The 19577-nt window shown below is 38.8% G+C and overlaps 3 protein-coding genes across 11 annotated transcripts in view; 2 read left to right on the plus strand and 1 right to left on the minus strand.

Annotated features, from left to right (window-relative positions):
- The window catches only part of LOC117994966 (uncharacterized), a 21040-nt gene extending 15900 nt beyond the window's left edge, over positions 1-5140 (plus strand). Inside the window, exons 10-12 of the mRNA XM_069508107.1 lie at positions 2056-2167; positions 3900-4004; positions 4934-5140. Of these exons, the coding sequence (XP_069364208.1) occupies positions 2056-2167; positions 3900-4004; positions 4934-5140 (424 nt within the window). The remainder of the gene's footprint in view (positions 1-2055; positions 2168-3899; positions 4005-4933) is intronic.
- Positions 1-19577, plus strand: part of LOC117994968 (uncharacterized) — a 185032-nt gene that overhangs the window by 102657 nt on the left and 62798 nt on the right. The gene's annotated exons all lie outside the window — the stretch shown is intronic.
- On the minus strand, positions 5138-19478 carry LOC117995181 (zinc finger protein 69-like). 4 transcript variants are annotated; one of them, XM_069508232.1, is made up of 10 exons: positions 18746-19478; positions 15778-15915; positions 14162-14656; positions 13082-13206; positions 12067-12168; positions 11201-11407; positions 10386-10487; positions 8493-8610; positions 7675-7779; positions 5138-6962 (listed from the first exon to the last, which is right to left on the minus strand). In XM_069508232.1, exons 1-10 carry the CDS (start codon positions 18869-18871, stop codon positions 6708-6710), a joined length of 1773 nt encoding a protein of 590 aa, XP_069364333.1. In that variant the 5' UTR covers positions 18872-19478; the 3' UTR covers positions 5138-6707. The 4 variants fall into 4 exon arrangements, with proteins under 4 accessions (XP_069364333.1, XP_069364334.1, XP_069364332.1 ...); XM_069508233.1 differs by having other exon boundaries at positions 12058-12168; positions 18794-19476; XM_069508231.1 differs by having other exon boundaries at positions 12058-12168; positions 18746-19475.

The following is a 19577-nucleotide window of genomic DNA, read 5'->3' on the forward strand; positions in this document are numbered from 1 at the left end:
TTTCATTTCATTTCATTTTTTCATTTCATTTACAATCGCACCGCACGCCACCGCAAACAATTTCACCCTCACCACCTAGGTGTCTGGTGCACTTCGACCACCCGTTGTGCCAGATCATTTTTTCCACGCACATGCAAACTGTGGAATCAACTCCTATTGGCGGTGTTCCCTTTAGATTACAACATGGGGTTATTCAAGGGGCGGACCAACGAATTCCTGAAAGGCCGGCAACGCATCAGCGGTTCCTCTGGTGCTACAAATGTTCATGGGCGGCGGTAATCACTTAACATTAGGTGACCCGCCGATCCAAACGAACGTTCCTCCCAGTGTTGGGGCAAAACGCAGGGAAACTTTCAGCTTTTATGAAATAAGAAAGTGGCACACGCTGGCTCTTCGACAGCCCGACGAGCCTGTTGAACAATGACGCTGGATGGGTTCGAAACTAGTCGGGCTTATGTCGACTAACCACGTGAGTACTGAAAGGATAATATATAAATTGAAAAATTAAAAAGAGCAACCGCCGAGTTTCTTGCTGGTTCTTCTCGGTAGGAACGGCATTTCGAACCAGTGGTAAATTAAAACTACCTGACTATTCATAAGCACTTTTAAAAAGTTTACATGAATAAAAAAACATTCACTTATAATACCACAAGAGCTTCAAAATTATCGGGTATTTCCCGATAGGTTCGTTGCAAACAAATGAAGGAGTCAAGTTTTTCAGGTTAAAAAATCACTCGCGCTTCGCGCTCGTGATTTTTTAACCTGAAAAACTTGACGACTTTATTTGTTTGCAGGGAACCTTGAGGGAAATGCCAGATAATTTTGAAGCTCGTGTGGTATTCGGGGGATTATTTTTCCGTCCCAAATGTCGGCCAAAATCTCCAATTTTCACAATTGAATTCAACCTGTCAGTTTGACGTGTGGTTAATTTGACTGGATCATGTTTGTTTTTTATATATAGCAACTACCAGAGAAAATTTTCAAAAAATTATCAGTATAATACCATGTAGGTTGTACCACGTGACGTCGAATGGTGCAATTCTATTGGTCGACATTTGGGTCGGAAAAATAATCGGTATAATACCATGTAGGTTGTACCACGTGACGTCGAATGGTGCAATTCTATTGGTCGACATTTGGGTCGGAAAAATAATCGGTATAATACCATGTAGGTTGTACCACGTGACGTCGAATGGTGCAATTCTATTGGTCGACATTTGGGTCGGAAAAATAATCTATTATATTCTATTCTATTCTAATTATAATAGAAATCACTCACGATAGTTTAAACGCTATCATACCAAACCCCTTCTGAGTCATCTAACTGAGCCAAAATTTAGGTATCTAAAAATTTAATAGTGGCGTTTCGAGTAAGTATTTAAAAAACGCAATAAAAATACCACTGTAATTTCAGTTTAGCGCCTCTGATTTTCTTCTTATCTTTCTACAGGATCTAATAAGTACTTCAAAAGCGGCCCGAAAAATAATAATAATAATAATAATATATCTTTATTTGCAAAAAAGATTTGACACATAAGACTTTGACCACTGGCTCTCAAAGAAGTAGAAACTGTGTCATGGGAGCCAGTGCCTTCCCTGTTACATAAGCTTTTTTTACTTTACAAAACAATTATTGAGTATCTAACTATTACATCTTAATAAAACAATAAAATAAGATAAATAAGTAAAATAAAATAGAATAAAATAAAAATTCACATGGCGTGTGTATATGCGTGTGTGTGGGTGTATGGTTGTGTGGGTGTGGGTGAAAAAAAGCAAAAATCTTAGTTTGACCTTATTTCATATTAGTATTTATAATCGTTATAAAAACTTTATGTTCAAGTTTTTATAAAGATTTCATTTCGTAATAGGAAACACAGATAGTAACAGACTAGTAACCGACGCCAAAAAAACGTGTTTTTGTTAAATAAAGATATTTTTTTTTTTTTTTTTAGATGTGTGAAAACCTGGCCACTTAAGCGATCACATTTTGCTCATGATTTGTCTTCTACCTACTAATTCTCAATTATTTAATAAATTAATTAATTATTTCAGGTATAAATGCTCGGTATGCGGCAAAGACTACCGCTCTCCAGGCGAGCTCCGCGACCACCACAACTACGCGCACGAGTCCAAAACTATCCACAAGTGCCCCATCTGCCAGACGGTGAGACACTGTCAAACGCCTTTAATAAATCCATTAACAGAAAATTCGAAAAATTCGAAAGTATTTATATAGTCGTTGCCATCATTATCATCGCCATCGTCGTTAACATTGTCACTGTCGTCTTTGTAATCATCATCTTTATCGTCATCGTCGTCAGTTTTACCACAAATGCTCATTATGTAACAAGGTCTACCGCAACTACGCGCACGAGTCCAAAACTATCCACAAGTGCCCCATCTGCCAGACGGTGAGACACTGTCAAACGCCTTTAATAAATCCATTAACAGAAAATTCGAAAAATTCGAAAGTATTTATATAGTCGTTGCCATCATTATCATCGCCATCGTCGTTAACATTGTCACTGTCGTCTTTGTAATCATCATCTTTATCGTCATCGTCGTCAGTTTTACCACAAATGCTCATTATGTAACAAGGTCTACCGCAACTACGCGCACGAGTCCAAAACTATCCACAAGTGCCCCATCTGCCAGACGGTGAGACACTGTCAAACGCCTTTCATAAATCCATTAACAGAAAATTCGAAAAATTCGAAAGTATTTATATAGTCGTTGCCATCATTATCATCGCCATCGTCGTTAACATTGTCACTGTCGTCTTTGTAATCATCATCTTTATCGTCATCGTCGTCAGTTTTACCACAAATGCTCATTATGTAACAAGGTCTACCGCAACTACGCGCACGAGTCCAAAACTATCCACAAGTGTCCCATCTGCCAGACGGTGAGACACTGTCAAACGCCTTTCATAAATCCATTAACAGAAAATTCGAAAAATTCAAAAGTATTTATATAGTCGTTGCCATCATTATCATCGCCATCGTCGTTAACATTGTCACTGTCGTCTTTGTAATCATCATCTTTATCGTCATCGTCGTCAGTTTTACCACAAATGCTCATTATGTAACAAGGTCTACCGCAACTACGCGCACGAGTCCAAAACTATCCACAAGTGTCCCATCTGCCAGACGGTGAGACACTGTCAAACGCCTTTCATAAATCCCTGTTTAGCCTCTGTTATTATTCTAAATAATATCTGTCCCGGCTTTACTCACGTGTGTAGTCGACGTTAGCGCGACTAGTTTCGAACCCATACGGGGTCCTTTTTCAAGGGAGTCCGTTCGCGCACGCGCCGCGGTTTTGACTGCGGGACGCGCGTGCCACTGCCCGTAGAGCCCGTTGTGAGGGTACCTGGGGTGGGGGGGAGACAGCTATCGATCGTCTCCCGACAGTTCCTGCTGTTTTTCATCACTGGAACCGTCACCGAAATCCAGGCACGCGGAGCTATTATTATTATTATAATATGGTGTGTGTCTAATTTTAACGGTTACTATGTATAAAAAATAATATAGATTATAGTCAGTCAGTCAGTCAGTCAGTCAGTCAGTCACCTTTTCCTTTTATATATTTAGATGCGTGTTTCGAATTTCTTTTCCAGCAACATTTGCCACATTATTATCCCAAAAAAACCATTATGAGATTAAAAGTTTATGACCCTCAGAAATGAATACGATGCAGAGAGTATAATATAATGCGCATAAAATGACTCCACACGCGCCTTTTAAACTTTTTGTGTCAAATTTCATGTCAAAAGTACGATTTTAATCCTTATTTTAAGAGTGAACCGTTCTTTTGACGTGACAGTTGACCCATAGAGTTAAAATGGCGCGTGAGGAGTCATTTTTTACGGACTATAGTTAAGTTGTGTTGTTTAGGCACTAGCGACGGCCAGAGGTGTAAAAAACCACGTCAAAAGAGCACACGAAGAAAAAACAATTATACGAAACAAAATATGCCAGACCTGTGGGAAAGCCTTCATAGTAAGCTATACCAGATATTCAGATACAAGTTAGCCTTTGACTGCAATCTCACCTGATGGTAAGTGACGATGCAGTCTAAGGTGGAAGCGGGCTAACCTGGAAGGAGTATGGCAGTTTTTATTAAACCCATACACCTTTGGTTTCTACACGGCATCGTACCGGAACGCTAAATCGCTTGGCGGCACGGCTTTGCCGGTAGGGTGGTAACTAGCCACGGCCGAGGCCTCCCACCAGACCAGACCAGACCAGACCAGATCAATCAATCAATCAAAGAGCCGTAAAGCCAGTTTAAGTTCAGACAAATAAACTGTTCCCATTAACCAACCATTACAAACCAAGTATTACATCAAAAATTGTTGTAACAAACCCTCAATAATTATTCCATCCTTGAGCCACGCGGAGATAAAGTCTTACAAAACTAATTTTGTATAAAAAACTAACTAATTAAATTACTAAGTTTTGCATAGGTCACATTTCTAGACACTTCCTAAAACATTCAGGTAATCACATGCCGATGTTCTTTCAACTATTCCATTATTACACTTAGGGGTTAAAAGAGATCGCCCATTTTCTTAGGAGCTTTGGCCCCCCCCCCTAAATATAATTGTTATGTCACCATGGTTTTAATTATATTTTGTAGACAAATAAACTCTTTATATTCTGCAAAAGATTTCTATTTATTCACCCTGGTTATAAAGAAATCTTATTTTTTATATTGCTGATATTGAGGTTATATTTAATTAATACTTCTTCAAAATAAATGATTGATTCAGATCCGTCCAGTAGCTTGAGCTTCGCGTAGATCAGATTACTTTTCCCTTTTATATATTTGGATATTTAGATATTTATCGACATTGCACTACCTACTCCGACCACATTTATCAAGGAGGTCAGTATATTATATTGTTATAATCTTATATTGTTTTCAGCATCAAAAGACGCTACAAGAGCACGAGTTGATACACACAGGCGAAAGGCCAATATCCTGCGACATGTGCGGCCGCGCCTTCCGGCAAAGAGCTGGACTGTATACGCATAAGCGTCTTGTGCATAAAGTCCCCCTTAAAAAAAAAGTCATACAACACACAGACGAAATTACAGTTGTAAATACAGTAATAAATAAAAATAAAGACTAATTTTTACGTTTTATTTCGTATTTAGATATAAAAGATTCATTTTCATTAACATTTTCATTACTATACATTGGGAATAAAACGAGTCCCAAAGCACTACCTTGGGGTATTACAAATATTTTGATAAAAGAAAACTTAAATTATAATTTGCACGAACGGCATTCACTCACAGCTGCTCGCTTGGGGTGACCATGTTTTTGCGAAGACGATTACTCAATACAACAAGCTTATAACTTTTTTCGTTAAATATTTTTGAAATTTTGTACATACATACATATATTCTTTAAGTTTAAAATTGTACATACACATTTGTACGTTTTTTTTAACCGACTTCAAAAAAAGGAGGAGGTTCTCAATTCGTCGGAATCTTTTTATTTTTTATTTTTTATGTATGTTCCCCGATTACTCGAAGACGCCTGGACCGATTTTGAAAATTCTTTTTTTGTTTGAAAGGGTATACTTCAAAGTTGGTCCCATTTAAATTTGGTGAAGATCTGATGAACATCTTTGAAGATAGATACTGGAACTCCTCAACGGATAAGAGTAAATTGCTCGCGATCAGTGTAATAGCTTAGTAAACAGTAGATTTTTAACCAGTCATAGCATAATTCCATGGGGCCACTAAAAATTGTGAAATAAAGTTTTTTACAAAAAAAATAAAAACCGACTTCGATACACAAACACTAAAAACTGAAAAATAATTTAATTTATTACCGAATATATTATGTATACAAGAGTTAAAATAGTTCCATAATAATATTTTTTGGGGTCGGTGCCAATGAGGTGACATTGTGGAGTCTCATAAAAATATGAAGTCTAGACGATTCGCGCAGCTAAAGCTAATTGGCACCGGCACCAAAAAGTATTATTATGGAACTATATTAACTCTTGTATACATAATATATTCTGTAATAAATTAAATTATTTTTCAGTTTTTAGTGTTTGTGTATCGAAGTCGGTTTTTATTTTTTTTGTAATTTTTTTTTATTAAATTCAGATACAAATTAGCCCTTGACTGCAATCTCACCTGGTGGTAAGTGACGATGCAGTCTAAGATGGAAGCGGGCTAACCTGGAAGGGTATGGCAGTTTTTAATAAACCCATGCCCCTTTGGTTTCTACACGGCATCGTACCGGAACGCTAGATCGCCTGGCGGCACGGCTTCGCCGGTAGGGTGGTAACTAGCCACGGCCAAAGCCTCCCACCAGACCAGACCAGAAATTTAGAAATTATAAATTTCCAAATCTCTGCCAGAAATCGAACCAGGGACCTCCTACTAATAAGACCACAGCGCTTACCACTGCGCCAAGGAGGTCGTCGTTTTGGATACGAGTTCGATGGACGGCTGACTGGCGAACCAACGCGCAGCAGGATACTAGGTAATAAAACACCAAATGTCAGTGTGTTTTCGCATGGACTACTCTATTAATTAATGACCAGTTCCGTTTCGCTCAGTTCACAACTCCGTAGTAGTTTTTCGACGGCTTCGTCTGATTCGGTGACAAGTTCGATGGACGGCTGACTGGCGAACCAACGCGCAGCAGGATACTAGGTAATAAAACACCAAATGTCAGTGTAATTTCGCATGGATTACTCTATTAATGACCAGTTCCGTTTCGCTCAGTTCGCAGCTGCTCAACAGTTTTTCGACGGCTTCGTCCGGTTCGGTGACAAGTTCGACGCACGGCTTGAGAGGCACCTTGTGCACTCTCCGCTTGTGTGTGTACAACGCGCCGCTCTGTCTAAAGGTGTCGCCACACACGTCGCACTTCAGCGGACGTTCGCCAGTGTGAACCAATTCGTGCTCGCGGAGCTCTTTTTTGGACTGAAATAGAGAAATATTGAGGTTTAAGACCGAACACAAACTCATTTTCGCGCTAAACGAGCATTGAATACTTATTGAACAAGTGTTGAACACTTATTGAACAAGTGTTGAACACTTATTGAACAAGTGTTGAACACTTATTGAACAAGTGTTGAACACTCATTGAACAAGTGTTGAATAGGCGTTGAATACTCATTGAACAGGGGTTGAACACTCATTGAATAGGCGTTGAACACTCATTGAATAGGCGTTGAACACTCATTGCATAGGCGTTAAATACTCATTGAACAGGGGTTGAACACTCATTGAACAAGTGTTGTACACTCATTGAACAAGTGTTGTACACTCATTGAATAAGTGTTGAACACTCATTGAACAAGTGTTGAATAGGCGTTGAATACTAATTGAACAGGGGTTGAACACTCATTGAATAGGCGTTGAACACTCATTGAATAGGCGTTGAATACTCATTGAATAGGGGTTGAACACTCATTGAACAAGTGTTAAACACTCATTTAACAAGTGTTAAACACTAATTGAATAGGCGTTGAACACTTATTCATCAAATCACGTCAATCCGTTGCTCAATTGCGACGTGAATAAAGGACAAACCAACAAACAAACATACTTTCGCATTTATAATATGGGTAACGATAGTGTTGTCGAGATGTGAGCACTCGTACTAACGCGAACGGCGCAGAATAACACTCACCGCAAAGGCTTTTCCACATGTATCACACAGTTTGTTCTTGGGACACTTGTATCCACCGTGAAACAGTTTCATGTGTCGCGCGACGCATTGTGGACTCGCTAGCGCCTGAAATACAACGATCATAAATCTAAATATATAAAAGGAAAAGGTGACTGACTGACTGATCTATCAACGCACAGCTCAAACTACTGGACGGATCGGGCTGAAATTTGGCATGCAGATAGCTATTATGACGTAGGCATCCGCTAAGAAAGGATTTTTGAAAATTCAACCCCTAAGGGGGTGAAATATGGGTTTGAAATTTGTGTAGTCCACGCGGACGAAGTCGCGAGCATAAGCTAGTCTAAATATATAAAAGGAAAAGGTGACTGACTGACTGACTGATCTATCAACGCACAGCGCAAACTACTGGACGGATCGGGCTGAAATTTTGCATGCAGATAGCTATTATGACGTAGGCATTCGCTAAGAAAGGATTTTTGAAAATTCAACCCCTAAGGGGGTGAAATAGGGGTTTGAAATTTGTGTAGTCCACGCGGACGAAGTCGCGAGCATAAGCTAGTCTAAATATATAAAAGGAAAAGGTGACTGACTGACTGACTGATCTATCAACGCACAGCGCAAACTACTGGACGGATCGGGCTGAAATTTGGCATGCAGATAGCTATTATGACGTAGGCATTCGCTAAGAAAGGATTTTTGAAAATTCAACCCCTAAGGGGGTGAAATAGGGGTTTGAAATTTGTGTAGTCCACGCGGACGAAGTCGCGAGCATGAGCTAGTTTTTGATATGTATTTAAAATTATATACAAAGTTACCTTATCACAGATAGTGCACTTGTGTTGAGTTTTCCCCAGGTGTACATAGTTGACATGGTCGCGCAACGCCGCGCGATTTCTATAGCTTTTTTCACACATCGAGCATTTGTACCTGTAACTGAAGCATAAATAACTATTTCAATATATTATTTGCTAGTAAATAAAGTGATATTAAGGTGACGCAGGACGCTCGACCGAAATTGGCAGCGCACGTGGGTAACATGTTGGCTTTTCACTTGACATTGTATGAGAAAGTTGAGAGGCACGATGATTTTCACTGAAATCAAGCGCGCGAAAAAGGTTTAGGAAAAGTATTTTTGAGAAAAAACTGCTGAATTTATGTTTGCAAAGTAAAGTTATTTCAACTAATGAATAAATAAAGTCTAATGATAAATTGTTTTAGAATTGTCATATCCCTAATCTTATTTATTTACGCCCAAAGTTGTCATTAATTTAGTGTTAAAATGGGAATGTTTTGAGCCTCGTAACTTTTAAATCAATATTTTTGTCAATGTTTTATATATCAATAAACCTAGATGAGATAAATCGATATAATTCTTAGTTTTGTGCGTACAACATCGAATATTGTTGTAATTTCCCTCCTACTTTTGTATGGGGAAAGCACTGAACTGAGTCCCCTTAAGGCGATATAATGGAAAGTGTTCTGAAGAGTTATTTGATCTCATTGCACCCTCCTTTTTCTGCAACTTTTTCCCCTTTTTTTTGTTAACAATTTGCGCTTCGACTATAACTTTCTACTTTGCGCACTTGCATCATAAAAAGCTATTATTTACTCACACTGCAGCGACAACGGCGTGTATCTTCGTATAACTCATGTGACAGTTGTATAACAACTGGGTAGGGAACGATGTGTTGTATACTTTGTGCACTAGTATCATAAATAGCTATTATTTACTCACACTGCAGCGACAACGGCGTGTATCTTCGTATACCTCATGTGACAGTTGTATAACAACTGGGTAGGGAACGATGTGTTGTATACTTTGTGCACTAGTATCATAAATAGCTATTATTTACTCACACTGCAGCGACAACGGCGTGTATCTTCGTATACCTCATGTGACAGTTGTATAACAACTGGGTAGCGAACGATGTGTTGTATACTTTGTGCACTAGTATCATATATAGCTATTATTTACTCACACTGCAGCGACAACGGCGTGTATATTCGTATACCTCATGTGACAGTTGTATAACAACTGGGTAGGGAACGATGTGTTGTATACTTTGTGCACTAGTATCATAAATAGCTATTATTTACTCACACTGCAGCGACAACGGCGTGTATCTTCGTATACCTCATGTGACAGTATAACAACTGGGTAGGGAACGATGTGTTGTATACTTTGTGCACTAGTATCATAAATAGCTATTATTTACTCACACTGCAGCGACAACGGCGTGTATCTTCGTATACCTCATGTGACAGTTGTATAACAACTGGGTAGGGAACGATGTGTTGTATACTTTGTGCACTAGTATCATAAATAGCTATTATTTACTCACACTGCAGCGACAACGGCGTGTATCTTCGTATACCTCATGTGACAGTTGTATAACAACTGGGTAGGGAACGATGTGTTGTATACTTTGTGCACTAGTATCATAAATAGCTATTATTTACTCACACTGCAGCGACAACGGCGTGTATCTTCGTATACCTCATGTGACAGTTGTATAACAACTGGGTAGGGAACGATGTGTTGTATACTTTGTGCACTAGTATCATAAATAGCTATTATTTACTCACACTGCAGCGACAACGGCGTGTATCTTCGTATAACTCATGTGACAGTTGTATAACAACTGGGTAGGGAACGATGTGTTGTATACTTTGTGCACTAGTATCATAAATAGCTATTATTTACTCACACTGCAGCGACAACGGCGTGTATCTTCGTATACCTCATGTGACAGTTGTATAACAACTGCGTACGGAACGATTTGTGACAGGTCTCGCACTCGAACTTTTTTCTGCCAAAAAAGAGAAATACTTGACGGAGATTTCTTTGGATTTAATTACAAATGGTCATTGTCCATGACCATGTCGTTTTTCTTATCAATCAGTACGCACATCCGGCGCTGACGCTCTCTCGAAAAGGAATATCGTAACCAATTCGCGTGATCTTTTTATTTTGTTGAATTTTATTTAATTGCTAAGAGGAAAGTTTGGGAAAGTTTCATCAGATTCGGTCGCTTATTTGTAGCTGTATCAAAAATGAGGGTAGTTCTAAATTTTATTAACTTACACCGATATCTTGAAAACTACTAAATCGATTTGCATGATTCTTTTTTGTTTAACGGAGAATTTTATTTATATGCTATGGTGAAAGTTTCATCAGATTCAGTCGCTTATTCGTAGCTGTATCAAAAATGAGGGTAGTTCTATTTTTTTGTTACTTACGCCGATATCTCGGAAACTACTGGACTGATTTGCGTGATTCTTTTTTTGTTCAACGGGGAATTTTATCTACATGCTATGGCGAGAGTTTCATCAGATCCGGTCGCTTATTTGTAGGTGTATCAAAAATGAGGGTAGTTCTAAATTTTATTAACTTACACCGATATCTCGGAAACTACTGAACCGATTTGCGTGATTCTTTTTTTGTTCAACGGGGAATTTTATCTATATGCTATGGCGAGAGTTTCATCAAATTCGGTTGATTTATTGGTCATCATACACTCACTGTATATTCGGCAAATGCGCTTTCGCCTCCGTCATGTGCTTCTTATAGGAGTTGATGTTGGCGAAGCGCTTGCGGCACGGCACGCACTCGTGTGTGCCCGCGTCGTGCCGCGCGTGCCGCCGCGCGTGCTCAGTCACCAGGTCGCATCGCACCATGGCGCCGCAAATCTGACATTTCTCAGGGGGCAGGGTTTTTGCTATGTGCACTCTGGAAGGAGGTGAATGTAAATTAGACCCTGTTCAGTTAGAAATTAGACTGAAAGTCTAAGGTCGAGATCTATAGAGCTGACTTTGCTCAGACTTAAGATTGAATTAAAACGAGACAGATTTATATGAGAGGCTAGCTTATGCTCGCGACTTCGTCCGCGTGGATTACATAAATTTCAAACTCCTATTTCACCCTCTTAGGGGTTGAATTTTCAAAAATCCTTTCTTAGCGGATACCCACGTCATAATAGCTAACTGCATGTCAAATTTCAGCCCGATCCGTCTTGATCAGTAGCTTGAGCTGTGCGTTGATAGATCAATCAGTCAGTCCTTTTCCTTTTGTATATTTAAGATATACAACTGTCTCGTTTTAACTCTGTCTTAAGGCTTAGCAAAGCAAGAGTGTGCTCTGTAGATTTCACCCGAATATATTCTCTTTGATCTATAAAATATACAAAGACACTTCCCGCCTTCCAAAAAGGAGGTGGTTCTCAATTCGCCCCTTTTTTTTACATCTAAAGTACGTAACAGGTCGAGACACGTGATGCCAATCGGGGAGAAAACGCCCCGCACACCCACACAGCCCCCGCGGTAACCCGGTGCGGGATATTGCCATCTCGACCTGTGGCGTACTATACATATTTGAGTTACCGTTCGTGCCTCAGGAAGGACTTCTTGATATGGAACTTCTTGCCACACGTGGCGCACTGGTACCCCTCTTTATGATGCTTCAGTATATGCTCGTATCTGCTTGTATAATTACTGAAACACATAAACAATGAAATTAATATTAGTAGGGCTAAGGCGCCCTCGAACAGTGCGTGTTGGCAGTGATGACATATGGATCAGAGACATGGTCGCTAACTATGGGCCTCATTAGAAAGCTCAGAGTCACTCAGCGGGCGATGGAGAGAGCTATGTGCGGAGTTTCTCTACGTCATCAATGAGGAAATGAGGAGATCCGTAGGAGAACTAGAGTAACCGACATAGCTCAACGGGTTGCGAAGCTGAAGTGGCAATGGGCAGGGCACATAGTTCGTACAACCGATAGACGTTGGGGTCCCAAGGTTCTGGAATGGCGACCTCGCACCGGAAGACGCAGCGTTGGAAGACCCCCCACTAGGTGGACGGACGACATCAGACGAATCGCAGGGAGCCGCTGGATGGCGGCGGCGCAAGACCGTGGCGTGTGGAAGTCCCTACAAGAGCTATGTCCAGCAGTGGATGTCTATCAGTTGATGATGGTGATGATTATCGAGCCAAATTGTGCCAATCGTGTTTTCACTAAAGAATATCTTCAATTTTTATAATACTAGCTTATGCTCGCGACTTTGTCCGCGTGGACTACAAAATTTCAAAACCCTATTTCACCCCCTTATAGGAGTTGAATTTTCAAAAATCCTTTCTTAGCGGATGCCTACGTCACAATAGCTATCTGCATGCCAAATTTCAGCCCGATCCGTCCAGTAGTTTGAGCTGTGCGTTGATAGATCAGTCAGTCAGTCATTCAGTCAGTCAGTCAGTCAGTCACCTTTTCCTTTTATATATATAGATTAAAAATAAACACATTTGTAGTTTTTGAGGCCAAAACATCAACATCTTTGAACATCCGAATTAATGTGTCTTTTGGGACGCACAGCGCCTTAAGGAGGTTAAAGAAAAAGTTACAACTTACGTAAACACCTGTTCACAATCAGCGCAAGGATAACTAGTGTCTTCCTTTGAACTAGGGGTTTCCAGGGGTTTGGTTTGAACCCTTCTCGGGCGCCTTGCTTTTGGAGCTGTAGGTATTTCTTGAACCTAAATAAAATAATAATAAATTAAATTTTATTTATTTATTTGAATTTTGAATTTAAACACCATAACGAGTTTCCTGCGCTCTGCACTGGGAAAATCCTGAATTGCAGAAGGCAGATACAAGTTTTCTAAAACTAAGGACCTAACATATTATACCTAATATAATATTATACTAAAATTATAGATAAGAGAATACGACACTGGTACTGATTCTGAGCACAACTGAACTTTACAGTATTCGCATCCTGTTCTTATTAATGTGATATGAAAAGGACAGACACAGTGTGACAGTTTTAAATTTAATTTTTAGATGGTAAACCCCGTGATTTTAGCGCGCAGTCGCGAGCCTACTGTTTAAAGTAGCGTGCACTAAAATTTAGAGTCTTTAAATGTAAAGTTCATGTTCTGTCCCTTTTTAGCATTGTTAAAAAGAAAAGGATGCAGATACTCTAAATTTAGTTTAGAGAAAGACAACGGAATCGGTGCCAATAGTTGCTTAGATTTAGAAAGAATAGTGTCACAAACAAACATACTTACCTGTATTTATAAAATTCAAAGTCCTGACTGACTGACTAATCTATCAACGGACAGCTCTAACTACTGAACGGATCGGGCTGAAATTTGGCACGCAGATAGCTATTGTGACGTAGGCATCTGCTAAGAAAGGATTTTTAAAAATTCAACTCATAACCTCTTTTGGCTTCGCCGTAAAAATAAGACAAAGATTAGATAAGCATCCAAAGGCAGCCTTATTGCTACAACGTATATTTTACAGGCGCAGCGTTGGAAGACCCCCCACTAGGTGGACGGACGACATCAGGCGAGTCGCAGGGAGCCGCTGGATGGCGGCGGCGCAAGACCGTGACGTGTGGAAGTCCCTACAAGAGACCTATGTCCAGCTGTGGACGTATCTGATGATGATGATGATGATATTTTCCAAGCAACTTTTGAAACTTACTTGCATGGATACGTTTTTATTTTCTCCCTCAAAATCTATGTTAACTTTTTTCACATAATTTCTCTTTTTCGCGCCACTCTTTCGTTCTTCTTTTACATCATTTACTTTTCTTTTCAAAACCCTTCTTTTCGGTTTCCTGTCTTCCGTTTCCGCTTTTGGAATTTCCACAGTAATAAAAGTTATATCTTCGCCGCCATCTTGGATTTTGACTTCTCGTTTCATGACAGAATCGTTTTTAGTGTTTTTATTTTCTTGTTTAACGTTATTTGAGTGATTTATGTCTGAAAATGGGTTTTTTTCTGGATCCTGGTCATATTCTTTGTTTTCAACTTCAGATTTTATTTCCGTTTCTGATTCGTCGCTTTTTATATCGATACTAGCTACGTCTTCTAAATTATCGTCACTGTTAAGAACATCACTATATACTAGCTCTTTGTCGAAGGACCTCTTAAAGTTGTATGATAGTTTGGATAGGCATTCTGTATTTTTGTTTATCTGTAATAGAAACAATGAAGAAGATTACCATTTGTGTTCATGAATCTATATATAAAAATGAATCGCTAAATGTGTTGCTGATCGCAAATATCAGGAACAGCTGAACCGATTTCGCTAATTCTTTCTTCATAATATTCCTTGAAGTACGAGGATGGTTCTTACGGAGAGAATTTTTAAAAAAAAATCCTATAAAGAATCGACTGTTAGGCGGTACGAAGTTCGCCAGGGCAGCTAGGTAATCATAAAAGTTAAGTAAAATATCAAAAATAATAAAAATTTATGAAACTTTTTCACTGGAACTCGCGCAGTGCTGGAGGAGTGTAGAGCCAAACTTGTGTCTGACATAGAAACCTGCCTAGGAAAAATGTCAGAATGGGATTCACAAAACCTAGTGCAATTTAACCCAACAAAAACACAAGTTTGTGCGTTTACCGCCAAGAAGACCCCATTTACCATGCCTCTTCTCTATCGGGGCACTCCCCTCACCCCTTCCAACAGCATTGGGATTCTTAGTGTTTACATTTCGAGCGAGGTCCAATTTCGGAATCATTTGGAAAGTAAGGCCAAATTAGCCTCCAAAAAGCTTGGGGTGCTCAACAGAGCAAAGCGGTACTTCGCGCCCGAGTACAGGCTCCTTCTCTATAAAGCGCAAGTCCGCCCACACATGGAGTACTGCTCTCACCTTTGGGCCGGAGCACCCCAGTACCAACTCCTTCCATTTGATCGGATCCAAAGGCGGGCTGTTCGTCTTGTGGACGATCCCAAACTAACCGGCTCGTTGGAAAGCCTGGAGCACCGCAGAGACGTTAGCTCTCTATGCGTGTTCTATCGCCTTTATAATGGAAAGTGCTTTGAAGAGCTTTTTGACCTCATTCCACCCTCCTTTTTCTACAACCGCACCGCGCGCCACCGTAAGTAATTTCACACTCACCCCCTTGTGTCTGGTGCACTTAGACTGCCCGTTGTGGCAGATCCTTCTTTCCACGCACGTTCAAGAGATACACACAGACGGACAGCTGATAGACAGACGGACGGACGGACAGCGGAGGTTCAGTAATAGGGTCCCGCTGGTACCCTAAAAAAACGATGCTTCCAGTCTTTGCTTTGGTCGGTCTACTCACATCGTGTTTGTCGTCGAGTAGTTGTACCAGTTGCTGCTGCGCGTCACACACTTGCTGCTGGAAGCTGCACAGCCTTCGCAGCACGGCGCTGCACTCCCAACAGACGTAGAAATGTGTTGCGTCCTTATTGGTCATTGCCTGTAATACATACATCATCAATCATCATCAACCGAGTTATCCCTCCTCCTCCTCCTCCTAAGTAAGAAAGTTATAGTCTTCAGTAAAACCCACTAGGAACTCATATATGGTCTCCACGTCACAGGTTTAACCTAGTGTGGAGACCACTAGTAACCGACGCCATAATAACTTGTTTTTGTTAAATAAAGATTTTTTTATTTTTTTTTATTCCGTTTATCCACCCTAAGGCCGTTTGTGCACTCATCCGTGATTTCACGGATCCGTGAAAAAATACGAACCGAGTGTGTACGTATTTGTATGATGGCCACTTCGAAGAATCACGGATACGAACCGAATACGGATCACAACATTACAACAAGTTAACTTAACTTTGTTAACTTGTTACCTACAACAAGTTCAAAACCATAAAAAGATTCGAAAAAAAAAACAATTTATAACATTTATAGAAATAAAAACACAAGAAAATCAAACAAAAATTTTATTTACAACAGATACAAGTTTGTTACTTATGGGAGTTACAAATGCATTGCATATGATCTTCTTAATTGAAATGCCATTAGACTGATCTACTGGGAACCTAAATTGAACATAGAAGAATGTGAGATAAAGTTAATTCTTCTTTTTGAAAATTGTGGTTGTCAATACCCTCATAACGACCCGATAGATGGTCTTGATACTTTTCTTCTTTCTCATAGGTATAAGCATCAAAATCTTAGTTTATTATATACCACAGCAATATTAGAGGATTTCGGATGACCTTTAAATACTTTTAGTTATTTTATTTTTTAAACCTTGTTTCAAAATCTTGGGCATTTAAGCCTTTACCACAACTGAACTGTTTAGTGATAGTTCTTATTCTTTTGTAAGAGCAATATTAGATTCTTCTTTGTTCAAATCTTGATTATTTAATTCTTTATCACTACTAGATGGTTTTGCTAATATATCTTGTTCTTTTATAAGGGCATTAGTAGACTCTTCTTTGTCCAAATCTTGGTTATTTAACCCGTTATCACTGGTAGACGGTTTTGCTAATAAATCTTGTATGGTAGTAGATTTTTCTTTGCCCAAATCTTGGTTCTTTAATCCCTTGCCACTGGTAGAAGATTTTGGTACCTTTTTCTTCCATTTTCCCCTCCTATACTTTCTTATGGCCGCACCTTCATAAAAACCTAAATCCAAGGACATTAACCAGTCTCTAGACTCTTCATTCTCAGCCGTGACAAGAAAATAAACAGCATCCACAATTCCAGATTTTATAAATTGAAATTTGTTAGCATCAACCTTTTTTCTACCTGCTCGCAAAATGTTGTCACATACTCTGCGGCGTATAGTAGAAGCTAATCCTATATCAACTGGTACGCCATCTGAGCGTTTTATAATCACCGCTAGGTTTTTAGCTTCTTTATTTGTAAGATTAAGATTGATTTTGCGTTTTTTTTGGTTTGGCTGCTTTATTGGTCGGTTGTGACTTTCGTTCCTCATTTAAAAAGTTGTTGCTAGATTCCGTGTTAAAATCTGATTCTTCTGCATTGAAATCTGGTTCTTTTACACCTTCAATGGCTTTTACATCTGAATCGCTGTGGATCTTGCTAGTAGATGGTTGTGATGGTAATTCTTCATCTTTTATGAGAGTTTTGGTAGATTCTTCTGTGACAAAATCTTGATTTTCGATATCATTACCACTAGAGAGGTTTGATACTAGATTTTCTTCTCCCAAATATTTACCATTTCCTTGGTATTTTTCAGAAGTAGTTTTTAATGTATTGACATCAGAATCTATGAGGAAGCCTGAAGCTATTGAACCTGCTGATGTATTCAACTGGGGTTTTCTAATGCATTCACTCTCGTGAGACACAGGGCAAGTGGAATCCTCCTGGGGCTCTAGTGTTACTTTTAGTTCCTCATTCATAGTTTATTTATGCTTGATTTTAATAAGGCAGTTTTTCTAAGCAACTTTTGCCTTACAGAATATTAATGCTACAGAAACATGATTACTATTTATACAAGTTAAATACTTAGACATATTTTATTTATAAGTTATCATCTATAAAGCCTACTTTGACTTTACTTAGAGTTAAAACGAGACAGAGCTAAGTCTGAGATAAATCCGTCTCATTTTAATTGAAACTTAAGTCTAAGCCAAGTCAATGTGAACATATCCAAACTAACAAAGGTATGGCCATGTTGTGACATCTTAACTAGAAATACGTTTTGATTTCAATATATCTTCAACTAGCTTCAGACTACACAAATTTCAAACCCCTATCTTACCCCGTTAGGAGTTGAATTTTCAAAAATCGTTTCTTAGTGGATGTCTATATCATAATAGTCTAAGGTTGGGACAAGGTGTCGGAAATGAGCGTACAACCCGAGCGTTGGTTTTGGACTGATTTATTAAAGGAATGCATTGAGATACAATATGTATGTCTACTTATGGGCTATTACATAGATATCACTTATATGGTTAGGTCACACTGTACAATAGCTGCTAGCCGAATTTCAATCCAATCAGTCCAGTAGTCTGAGCTGTGTGTTGAGAAATCAGTCAGTCAGTCAGCTTTTCCTTTTATATATGTAACTAGCATATGCTCGTGACTTTGTCCGCGTGGACTACACATATTTCAAACTGCTATTTTACCCTCTTACGAGTTGAATTTCCAAAAATCCTTTCTTAGCGGATGCTTATATTATAATAGCTATCTGCATGCCAAATTTCAGCCTGATCCGTGCAGTAGTTTGAGCTGTGCGTTGATAGATCAGTCAGTCAGTGAGTCAGCTTTTCTTTTTATATAATATAGATTAAATATAAATTAATTCATAGTAAACATACCTGACAAGTCTCGGAATTGGTTGTGAGTAAGAAAAATAGATTATTTACACCATCTTTTATGTAACTTAATGGGGATAGCTTTCTTTCCAAGCTTAAACAAGCACAACAAATGTCTTTTAACTTCATATTGTATCTAATTTTGTTGGTGTTGCATGTCCATTACTGTTTGTGAAATATTTAGATTCGTAAAAAAGTTTGATCCAAAAGTTAAATCACTGATGATTATTATTCACAGTTTAGTTTATAAATGTGTATACGGTATACGTAGTAAAGTTGGTAACTAGTAAAAATTGTAAAAATTTAATTTAAGATCCACAATCACAAGTTTCACAATCCCAAATATCTATTCAACAATTCACATTCAGTGTTCATTTTAATTACTGTAAATTAAGTGGTGCAGACAGGTTTACACTAAAAAGTTCATATTATACTTTCATAGTAAGTACCTATTGGTCTTTTGGATACCAAATATTAGGTATATCAATTAAATTAATTGTTCATCAGCTGTTATTCAAGCTCGAATAGTTTGGTTTAGCGGAGTAAATAAATACTTTGCTTGCACCTATATACACGAAAAGTTTAATTTGGGTGTATTGAAAAAGAAGGCCTATCGCTTGTAAATAGGAAGAAACAGCAATCACAATGTTTATTTACTTTTTAGTTAGAGACACGAATTTACGAAAATAACTATGGAATAGTGATGGGGAAAATAACCTCACACGTCAAAAATGACATTGACAACTCTTAACTCGTGCTTAACTCTGTGCTGGTTCATAGACAAATAGTTTATTTTTTTATATTTATAGGATCGCGTTCCGGATACAATGGGACA

The sequence above is a fragment of the Maniola hyperantus genome, chromosome 28 (genome assembly GCF_902806685.2).
Source record: "Maniola hyperantus chromosome 28, iAphHyp1.2, whole genome shotgun sequence".
NCBI lineage: Eukaryota > Metazoa > Arthropoda > Insecta > Lepidoptera > Nymphalidae > Maniola > Maniola hyperantus.